The 11,582-nt window shown below is 39.5% G+C and overlaps 1 protein-coding gene and 1 long non-coding RNA gene across 3 annotated transcripts; both read left to right on the forward strand.

Annotated features, from left to right (window-relative positions):
* Window positions 1-2,610: 2,610 nt before the first annotated feature.
* LOC115175899 (uncharacterized) lies at window positions 2,611-3,161 on the forward strand. The gene is made up of 2 exons (XR_003872119.1): window positions 2,611-2,799; window positions 2,882-3,161. It is a non-coding gene; the product is annotated as an uncharacterized LOC115175899 (long non-coding RNA).
* Window positions 3,162-4,689: 1,528 nt separating this feature from the next.
* On the forward strand, window positions 4,690-10,330 carry LOC115175900 (uncharacterized). 2 transcript variants are annotated; one of them, XM_029735529.1, is made up of 8 exons: window positions 4,690-4,841; window positions 4,966-5,126; window positions 6,522-6,565; window positions 6,951-7,301; window positions 7,490-7,756; window positions 7,876-7,935; window positions 8,062-8,158; window positions 8,733-10,330. In XM_029735529.1, the coding sequence occupies exons 1-7, from the start codon at window positions 4,833-4,835 to the stop codon at window positions 8,142-8,144; spliced, it is 975 nt and encodes a 324-aa protein (XP_029591389.1). In that variant the 5' UTR covers window positions 4,690-4,832; the 3' UTR covers window positions 8,145-8,158; window positions 8,733-10,330. The 2 variants fall into 2 exon arrangements, with proteins under 2 accessions (XP_029591389.1, XP_029591387.1); XM_029735527.1 differs by having other exon boundaries at window positions 8,062-10,329.
* Window positions 10,331-11,582: the final 1,252 nt, after the last annotated feature.

An 11,582-nucleotide genomic window follows, 5' to 3' on the forward strand; every position in this document is an offset into this window, starting at 1 on the left:
GTGTTCAAGTCTTAAAATAAGAGTGCATTGTTTAGTTACATTATACTTTATTTCCAGTGACCCCGCCTTATCTAACCACATATTTTCAAACAGTTGTTTTGGGAAAAGAGTGCTTTATAAGTACATATAACTCCAAAATGTAAGTTTGGACGACGCTGAAAACCACTTCACTATTGAAAAGCTGTAGTCACAGCAACAATACAGCAACAATATACTTCACTGCCACCTAGTGGTACTCTTATGGTATTTAATTTCCAATTAATGACTTACAATTTGGGATTTTTTTTATTTAATCAGTTTTAGAATAAGGCTGTGACCTAACAAAATGTGAAAAAAGTCGAGGGATCTGAATACTTTCCATAAGGCACTGTATATGAACAGTTAGCCTGCTAGTTTGTTGGTGTCTTTATCAGTAATCTAAATGAAGATATGCTTAGTGATTTGAAAATGCATTAATGAATGGTTTATTCATATTAAACTACTGTTTGTTAGTTGTATATATATATAATTAAATGTATAAAACAATTATTTGTTTTGATGCATTGATTAAAAAGAAGTGCAAACTTTCCTCTATAAATGTAGCCTTTGTAAATCTAGGGCAGCAAGCCAAGGATTTGCAGCAAGCTCACCTGACCGGAAACAGAGTCCAAAGACACAGAGGGCGCCAAACAAGGCCGAGACTGGGGACAACACAGGCCAGGAGTGTCCAACATGACATCACCTCCCTCTCTGCCACTTCTGCGTCTGGAACACAAACCACACCGTGGTTACCACACACTGCTGCCCAGCCCAGAGCTAGGAGAGCTGTGGGAGGAGAGTTGAGCAGAAACAGAAACCTTGAACAGAATTGATGACGAGTAGTCTATGTACCCTGACAGTCAACCACAGGTTATGAAGAAGTGCTTACTCTTTACCTGGCCCCTAATGATAAACAGGAAACAAAACAAACCGAAAAAGCAGACCAAGCTTTGTCTGATATGTAAACCAATATTAAGAGCTGCACCCAAGTTTTAGGAAGTGTATATTCCATTAGTCAGTTTGTCGGTCTGTGCGAGAAAGAAATAGCCTATATTCAAAACAGACTCTGGGACAGTTGTGGGACGATAGATCCTGAATTCATACAACCAGTGCTACATCCCCCAAAAATATCTAAAGCAATAAGGCTCATGCAACAGATCAGAATGCTTAGCTTAAAATGTTGAGAAACGATTATTTCCTCGCACTATAAGCACAGCAATGCGGACAAGGCTGTGTGAATGTTCGTTCTATAATGCGATTAGCGGGAACACACCATTATGCATGCCAGCAAAGCCACTACACAACACAACACTAAACAATACAGTAATTGCACTATAACAGTGACAAACGATTCCCACAAACTGTTAGGGCCTACATAAAACTGACCCAACAGCAGTACCAACACCTTACCACTGCTACACCTGGCTATCAACGGAGCCTTGTCTGTCAGCGAAGCAGATCATTCAGCCTTTTTAAAAAACATAGCTGATATGGCTGACTTGTTTAAACCAATGTGGTTTCTACTGACAATTGAGATGTACAATCTATGGCATATGGGAACGACGAGAGGATAAGAGGCAATCCGTAATTTCGATTAAGACATTAATGAGTGAGCTAGGACGGACGTTGTCAATATAGCTATTTGTTCAGCACTTTTGAAATGTACAACGACAGAATTCAGAACATGGGCTGTACTTACCGTGTTCTCCCTGTACACCAAGTCAGAACCATAGGATAAATAATGGGGGCATATAAGCAGACAATGAATGCTCATACAATATTCAATGATTACATTTCTCTAAAACACGCTATAGGCTACATGTGCCAAGTCAGAACAGTAGGTGAAATTAAGAGGAGAAAGGGGACCAAATTATTAGCATGAGGCACATGGGCTACTAACAGCTTATTACTCATCATACACTTCGTGTTACTTTTTTAGCTATAGTATATATATATATTTCCCTGGCATATTACATCATTTACGCAGCAGCATACAAGACATTTTTGGACTCACCTTGTTGTGCTGTGCTTACTTCCTTCCAAATCACTCATTGTTGAATTTGCGATTTCCAACATTTTATGTCCAATGGCCGACGAGCAGCGATACGTTTTATATATAATTTCTCTTCATTATTTCTCTTCATTTGACAAGGATTGAAAAGGATTTGCCAGTAGATTGTCGACTTGATTGATGATAATGACCGCTAAGATTTTGAAAGGATGATGTTGACATGATCAGTCCAATCAAAGCTACTGTACGTATAACGTGAGTTGACATAATTTTATCTTTTGCCAATGACCTTGAGCCTCTTTAGATGGGCACTTCTAATGTAACTCCATTGCAGCACACAAAGGGCTATAATTTTTGAGGTCTCCCCTTAGACTTCGTGGTGGCGTAGTGTCCCCACGAGTGAGAACACTGAGCCAATCATGGCGAAACACCCTTTGTTCAGGGACATATTTTCTGCTGGCTTGCCCCACCACCACAGAAAGCACTGAGCTAGGCTGAAACACCTGCATTTTGGAGCTGCCTTACTCAGGAAAACATAAAAGAGACCATGTTTGTATGCAGCTTTATTAACTCAATGATATATATTTTTTGCTAAAAATGTGGGGCTCAAAACAGGTGCACCTGCCCTTAATGATGGGTCGGTACTGGGTATATGATAATTGATTTGTGTATAATGTGTGCATTCTCCCAACAAGTATTGCTATCATTGAAAACAATATTTAAAAAAAAATATTATAGGGTCTGATATCACACAAAGTGATGGGGAAGAAGTGAGTACAAATTAATATCACTCTTTGAAAACATTGCTAAAATGTCAATTTAAATATTTGTATGTTTCCATGTGTGTCTCAGAGCCCTTATCATGTGGAAGACACTGAGGTTCAGTATGCATCTCTGGGTCGGCAGAACTGGAGGGAAAGATCGAGGGTACAGGGAGACCAGCATCAGGTCATCTATTCCACTGTGGTCTCTGCTAGACCAGCATTCCAGGGTTTGGAGAGAATAACACACTGATTTGACTGATTGACTCCTTTACAAAACAGTTCGTATTTTACCTCTTTGTATTACAGTACGAGTACATTTTACAAAGGTTGCTCTTTAATCCTATAATAAATGTATTTGAGTCTTTCAAGATACGCAAGATACTATTCTTTTATCCAACTAATTCTATATCCTGTTGGCTTAAAACAATTATATTGAGATTTTTGGATAAAAAAAACAATTATTACATTAGCTTTTTCAACATTTACAGAAACACTCATACATGCACAAATCAAAACACAATCTTATTTCCATCAAGAACAGATATTCAGAGAACAATGTCAGCAGATGCACCATGCGCCTGAATGAATACATTTGGCCACTGTTGTATTAGACAACATCTCCCTGGGCCAATCCTGGCACTCCCTGAGCAATGGAGCGGGCCTTACCAGTGTGCTTCATACTGGCATAGTGTAGACTCACTTCCTTATGAAATATATATATATGTCAGTGTTAGTGATTAAATATTGACTTCATGCCATCCAAACCTCTCAGGCATAGATTTAAAGTTAGACAAGGTTTAGTCCTAACGATTATGACTAAGAGAAGTACTTTTACTTTCATACTTGAATTCCTGTTCACAAAAGTGCTACACAAATATGTTGTTTTACCTGAAAGAGGAAACAATTCATAGAGGCAATCTGCAGTTCAAACAATAACAAATGGTTTATCCCGCCATTGTTTGGGTAAATAGCTGACCAATGGGGCTGAAGAAATAGAACCACTCTTAAATTCATAGACAGCACTATTGATGAAATGACTGACCATCCATGAGATCAAAATGATAGCTTTAATCATGTTTTAACAACCCTGGGTTTATAAGCGAGGATATTGACTACAATGTTTTGAGAATATAAAAACAAGATTATAAATTGGGGTTATAATTGGGGTTTTGATCGGGTAAAACAGTTCAACTCAGCTCATGAAGTATTTATACGTTATATTGTTCAAGAATCAATGGGTATATATAATTACTTGAAGTCAAAAACATTTATGTAACAACTGCAGATTTGCAAAATATAAACTTTTATTTTGTAATGTCCCTTTAAGTAAAATATTTATAAGTCTTAAGCGTTTACATTCACTCCTGTTTTTGCTGCTACCATTCAACCATAACAATAATGGGGATGATCAAGATTTGTTCACTACATCTACACTGAGTGCACAAAACATTATGAACACCTGCTCTTTCCATGACATTGACCGACCAGATGAATCCAGGCGAAAGCTATGATCCCTTATTGCGGTCACCTGTTAAATCCACTTCAATCAGTGTTGTTAGGGTTGAACTGGCTATTTGTATGCATAACCTTTATAATATACTGGGGAAGCTATGCTAAGTACATAAACTACGAGTAAATCTACGGTTGAAGACAAGAAGAACTACAACCGGCAACAGGAAGTGCGTCACGACGCTGGGATCAGCCTACACGCCGACGACAGGAGGAGCAAGTTTAAACCACGCTCCTCCTCCCTCGGACAGGCCAGCATTGAGCTGGAAATATCTCTCAGTATAAAAGAGAGAACAATAGAATGTGACGCCCTCTTCTCTGTTTTGCCCTGCGAGGTAAAACAGCGAGACCGTATATATACGAACCACACATATACCACACACGTGTTTGCATTAATTAAAGTACAGCTAAATCAGAAGTTACTATGTGCTGACTATTTTGTTCTGTTACCAGAAACGAACTGTCGCAACATTAACAGTGTATATGAAGGGGAAGAGACGGGTTAAAGAAGGATTTCTAAGCCTTGAGACATGGATTGTGTATGTGTGCCGTTCAGAATGTTCCCCGTTCTTAAAATGAAATTAGTCTCTAATTAGTAGCCAGGCCTATTTTTCCCCCCAGCTTTCGTTTCTCGTAAAAACAATTCCCCAGGTTTCGTTTCAGGTAACTCAGCTGACGCTCCCGAGGCTTGTACAGCTTTGCTTGCTGCCACTGCTCAATCACAAGTTTCTAGGACTCAGCCTGCTCGCAGTTTGTTACAAGTTCGAGGAGTCAACCTACTCGCAGTCTGTTACAGTGAAAATGTATGGCATAGTCAGGGAACGGTAAGCGACACATATGTATTTATTTTAATTAGCAAATTATCTAAACAATTCTTAGAAAAAAAATAATTTGTATTTGACTCTATCTGCCCAGACAAAATGCTTGTTTCCTATTGTATTCACTGTGCATCACTAGGCTATGCGCTCACATCGGGCAACTAATTTAAACAAGATGATAATGTACGAATTTCTTGGTGGATTACATCATGTATGGACAAGTTTGTTTACTAAATTAGATGCATGGCGTGCATTAGGACCGCAATATTCTTAAGTTTCGTTTTCAGAGAAGGGCAGCCGCTTTAATTAAAGAAACTCAATTGAGCCCTAACTGGTTTGGAGAAACGAAACTGATTTCATGCCGTTGACAAAATCTTTATATTTTAAAGCTATAATATCAATTAGTATCAGATATGCTAGTGATGTTGTTTCAAACGTTTAAATTATTTGAGCTCATTTTACAGTATATGAAAGTAAAACAAATTGTATTTTTCTCTAATTGTGACTTGTTTGACAACAGTTTATACATTAGATTTTTTATCACACCTTTATTTAAATAGGCCATAGTAGCAAATTAATTACAATTTAGAAAATTAACACTGGAGTGATAGATGAGCAGATGATGATTTTTTATCACACCTTTATTTAACCAGGTAGGCTAGTTGAGAACAAGTTCTCATTTACAACTGCGACCCGGCCAAGATAAAGCAAAGCAGTGTGACACAAACAACAGAGTTACACATGGAATAAACAAGCGTACAGTCAATAACACAATAGAAAAAAGTCTATATACAGTGTGTGCAAATGGAGTAAGGAGGTAAGGCAATAAATAGGCCATAGCAGCAGAGTAATTACAATTTAGCAAATTAACACTGGAGTGATAGATGAACAGATGATGATGATCAGATGATGATGTGCAAGTTGAAATATTGGTGTGCAAAAGAGCAGAAAAGTAAATAAAAACAATATGGGGATGAGGTAGGTAGGATAGGTAGGCTATTTACAGATGGACTATGTACAGCTGCAGCGATCGGTTAGCTGATAGCTGATGTTTAAAGTTAGTGAGGGAAATATAAGTCTCCAGCTTCAGCGATTTTTGCAATTCGTTCCAGTCAATGGCAGTAGACAACTGGAAGGAAAGGCGGCCAAAAGAGGTGTTGGCTTTGGGGGTGACCAGTGAGATATACCTGCTGGAGCGCGTGCTACGGGTGGGTGTTATGGTGACCAGTGAGCTGAGATAAGGCGGAGCTTTACCTAGCATAGACTTATAGGTGACCTGGAGCCAGTGGGTCTGGCGACGAATATGTGGCGAGGGCCATAATGCTTTGCATCAATAGCATATATATATATATATATATATATGCGCTTTCCTCATCCTGCTTCTTCCTTTTCTTTTTTTAGACATTTCATACATCTTCATTGGCTGTGGATTGTCGGCTATGTTGGTGAGTATAAATTAACTCTATCCACAATTATAAACTGGATGGTTCAAGCCCTGAATACTGATTGGCTGAAAGCCGTGGTACATCAGACCATATACCATGGGTATGACAAGATGTCATTTTACTGCTATAATTACATTGGTAACCAGTTTATAATAGCAATAAGGCACCTCGGGGTTGGTGGTACATTGCCAATATACCATGGCGAAGGGCTGTATCCAGACACTCCACGTTGCGTCGTGGCTAAGAACAGCCCTTAGCCATAGTATATTGGCCATATACCACACCCCGTGTTCATGTTCTAATTGCTTAATTAGAACATGAACATTGGAAAATCATGGATTTGTAGTTTTATTTGCCAATCATTGGTTCCAACTCTCTCCTACAGCCTCCTCCCCCCTGTCTTCCATTCCTGTCCCCATCTCTTGCCATGTGGGAAGCCAAGCCATCCTTCCCTGCAAGTGGAAGTCCCAGCTAGACAAAATCCCAGTTTGCCATGTCCAGTGGCAGACACCTGATGAGACCGTGTTTGAACAGATGGGGGCGCAACGGTGGCAGGCAACCGAGTTTGAGGGGCGGGTGGAGGTACCTGAGGAAAAGCTGTGGGAGGGAGACTGCTCTCTGATCTTGCGTGACGTGCAGTTGGGGGATGTGGGGCTTTACGAGAGCTTCATGGTGGTTGACAGGGCACGTAATAAGAGGCGGGTGTTCATCCAGAGTGTCCAGCTCTCAGTCGATGGTAAGGGTTGAACTATCTTTACTACACGGTGGGGCTATAAGGCCAGGTGAAAGTGATCAGAAGTTAACTTTATGGCACTGCACCTCATTTAGACCACCTGAAATGTGCAGAAGTCACAGTTTCAGATTGGTCCAGCATTCCACTTTCCTCACGATCTCTTACCTAATTTCTTCTGTAATTCTCTTCAGACTACACGTCCAAGGAGTCCTTGAGGGTGGGTGAAACCCTGGACCTGAATCTCCACACTCCCCAGGCCATGAAAGTGGTCTTCCAGGGGAGGAACAGCACAGAGTTGACGGTCCTGTGGATGAGGGGTGAAGAGGTCAACAGGGGTCGTCTTGAGGCTAAAGGGTTGGTGGTCCGCCTCAAAGGGTTAAGGATAGATGACGGTGGGACCTATAACGTGTTGGATTCCCATGGGCTGTCAATTAGCAGGGTTCAACTTACAGTGGAAGGTAAAATACCTGAGCCATGGTGGCAACAGATCGTCTTCTCTGGGTATACTTATGAAGAACTTGGTTAATAATATAAGTAATGTTTGGGATTTCTAACTACTACATTTTTTCCCCTTTAGCGTATCAGGTTGGTGAAACTCAAACATTCCATCAGATCCTGGTCAAACAAGCACCTATAGGTAAGACGCAGCATTTAAAATGCAGTTCATTCAAGATGCTTATTGTGCAAGGAAAGTATACCAAATTGATGATACTGCAGAGTGATGGACAGGTCTGAACAAGTTGTTTGAATCTTCTCTCTCCAGGTAAATCAACATTTAACAGGTCCTCCTCTCTGCTTATGTTATTTGTCCTGCTGTTCAGTCCCCTGATTCAACATCTCTTCTAACAACGATCTCCCATGTAAGCAAGGTTTAAACCTATTTGGCTGGTTTCCCAAACCGTCTGCAATATTTTTTACACCCTAAGCCAAATCACAAATCAGAGTGCTAGGGTGCATTCCCCTGTGAAAACAGTTAAATTTAAAAAATGCAAATAGGATTTTGGTTGTACTCTGGCCAATGTGTTCCAGGGAATTTAATAAAATTATTTTAAAAATAAAGATTGAGCCAGTTTCCAGGACCAGATTAACCCTATTCCTAATGGACTAAATAGCTAGCTCAATAGAGAATATCCATTGAAACTGCTTTCTAGGCCAGGACTAGACTTAATCTGTGTCAAGAAAATGAAATCCCATTGTTCAGTGTGATGCCACTTTCTCTGCTACTGTCAGTAGTGTAGGTCTATAGCTTACTGTCCATGTATTATACAGAGTTTGGGTCATTCCAATTCTGTAACAAATTAGACTGTCCTGTCAAAATTGTCAGTCTCTTTATTTAAAGACTAGTTTTCATTTCTGGAAGTTGCATAGACTTAGTTTTGTTTGTTCATTTTACATCATTAATTGCAGACCTGCCAACCCTGTCCATCTTTTTAGAGTACCAGACACGAACGGCAAATTGGAGATTCAAGGTTTTTTCCCCCCTGCAAGCTCGTGCGCGCACAGTTTGTGTGTCTGATCGCAATTATAGAATTGTACCAAATCAAGTCTTTAAAAGGTTGGAATACTTTCTTTCTTGAGAGCATTCCATTTACACATATGGTAAAAGTCACTAACAAGATCTAATTAGAAGAACACACAAAGGGCCTTTATTCTTGGAGGGAATTGTAGTATCACAAACAATATTCCTAATCTGTTTTACTATATTTATCTTTGATGTTAATATTGCCAATTAATATATTTTCATGTAAATCTGTTATATCAACCACAGAGGAATTTACCAGAGATACAACCCCCCTTGGAATCGCATCAAAAACAATTGCATATTCTTTTGGGGTTATTGGAATTTTAAACATATCAAGAAATTCCCCATATGAGAGTAGATATTCAGTAACTGACCAACCAAAATAATTTTATTCTCAAACCAGTTATGAAAAAATATACTTTTTAATTGTATATCTTTGTTGTTCCAAATAAAGTATCTGAGGGGAAAAATTGTGTTTATCCAAGCTAAAATTGCCTGCTTATGGAATTTGGCCAACTTTACTGGGATTTTATCAAAATTACATCGAAGCAAAAATTCTAAACCACCAACAGAGTCAAATAAATTCTTAGGGAAGACATTCCAAATACTGTTCTGGTTCTTAACATACTTCAGAATCCCAATTTTTAAAAAAGTATTATTTAGAGTATTTAAATCTAAGACCTCATTGTTCTTGGGTATTAGTGAGAATATCTTTTTGTAGATAGTGAGGCTTTTTCCTCCAAATAAAATTATAAAGAATCTTATCTAAGTCCTTTACAATTTTAGGGGATCATAATTACAGTTAGAGTCTATCAGGTTGCGTGATCCTCGTAATGTTACGTGGAAAATACAACTAATGGGACGCAGAATTACATGTGTATCACACTCGCACCAGTTATTTTTCGTATTTGCATTTAATTTCTTTCACTAGCAAATGCAAGTGAACTGCTGGCACTTTAGAGCCCACTGAATGTCTATCTTATGTTCGCTAACATTAGCTTGAAACAATGAGTGATTTCACAACACACGGAGTCGAAAAGGGATTTGTCCATGTGTTTGCGTACAGCTGACAGTCGGTAAACTCAGCATCACAACAAATAGGAGGGGCGGACACGGGGTATCTACCTCGAATAATGATGTATTCATCTCCATGTCCGTTGACATAAACTCCGTGCATGTCTGTGTTGCAGCTCGAGAATCGGGATGTTAGATTTACTCAGTGGATGTATTTTTTTTAAATTAAAATGTAAAAAATAAACCAGGCCCTATTCATTTCTGTGTACTTTTATCTCTGATCTCGTACCCGCGTACATGGACAGAACATTGCGTAGTTGGTACGCAAATGCGGGCATGTTGGCAAGTCTGTTATTGATTTGAAAACCTGAGCTCATGTTTAGTTTGGAAGTTCAGAGATTTTGATTATTACATACTACTCGTAATATATTATAAAATTGAATGAAAATGTGATTGCTGTAATAAAGTGTAACAACAATGTATGTTAAATAAGCCACAATGATTTACAGCCTTGTGATTATATTAAACTTAGATTATAACATGTTACGATAACCAGGTGGCGAATCGCATCTCTGCATGTCTGGCAGACATATCAGTGTGGATGACGGATCACCACCTCAAGCTGAACCTCGGCAAGACGGAGCAGCTCTTCCTCCCAGGGAAGGACTGCCCGTTCCATGACCTCGCCATCATGGTTGACAACTCCATTGTCCCTACACCCAAACGAGGGCACTGCGTTCATCCACCTCTGGCCTGCTGGCCCCCCTACCTCTGCGAAAGCACAGTTCCCGCTCAGCCCAGTCAAAACTGTTCGCTGCTCTGGCACCCCTATGGTGGAACAAGCTCCCTCACGACGCCAGGACAGCGGAGTCAATCACCACCTTCCGGAGACACCTGAAACCCCACCTCTTTAAGGAATACTTGTGATAGGATAAAGTAATCCTTTTTGTTGATTTTGTTGTCAGCACATTAAACTATGTAAAGAAAAAAGTATTTAATAAGATTATTTCATTCAGATCTAGGATGTGTTATTTTAGTGTTCCCTTTATTTTTTTGAGCAGTATATATATATATATATATATATATACTGAACAAAAAAATAAATGCAACAATTTCAAAGATTTTTACTGAGTCACAGTTCATAAGGAAATCAGTCAATTTAAATAAATTCATTAGGCTCTAATCTATGGATTTCACATGACTGGGAATACATACATGCATCTGTTGGTCAAAGATACCTTTAAAAAAAGGTAGGGGCATGGATCAGAAAACCAGTCAGTATCTGGTGTGACCACCATTTGCCTCATGCAGCGCTCATCTCCTTCACATAGAGTTGATCAGGCTGTTGATTGTGGCCTGTGGAATGTTGTCCCACCCCTCTTCAATGGCTGTGTGAAGTTGCTGGATATTGGCGGGAACTGGAACAAGCTGTCATACACATCAATCCAGAGCATCCAAAACATGCTCAATGGGTGACATATCTGGTGAGTATGCAGACCATGGAAGAACTGGGAAATTTTCAATTTCCAAGAATTGTTTACAGGACCTTGCGACATGGGGCTGTGCATTATTATGCTGAAACATGAGGTGGCAATGGACCTCAGGATCTCATCACGGTATCTCTGCATTCAAATTGCCATCAATAAAATGCAATTGTGTTCGTTGTCCATAGCTAATGCCTGCCCATACTATAACCCCACAGCCACCATGGGGCACTCTGTTCATAAAGCTGACATCAGCAAACTGTT

The sequence above is a fragment of the Salmo trutta genome, chromosome 36 (assembly GCF_901001165.1).
Source record: "Salmo trutta chromosome 36, fSalTru1.1, whole genome shotgun sequence".
Lineage (NCBI taxonomy): Eukaryota > Metazoa > Chordata > Actinopteri > Salmoniformes > Salmonidae > Salmo > Salmo trutta.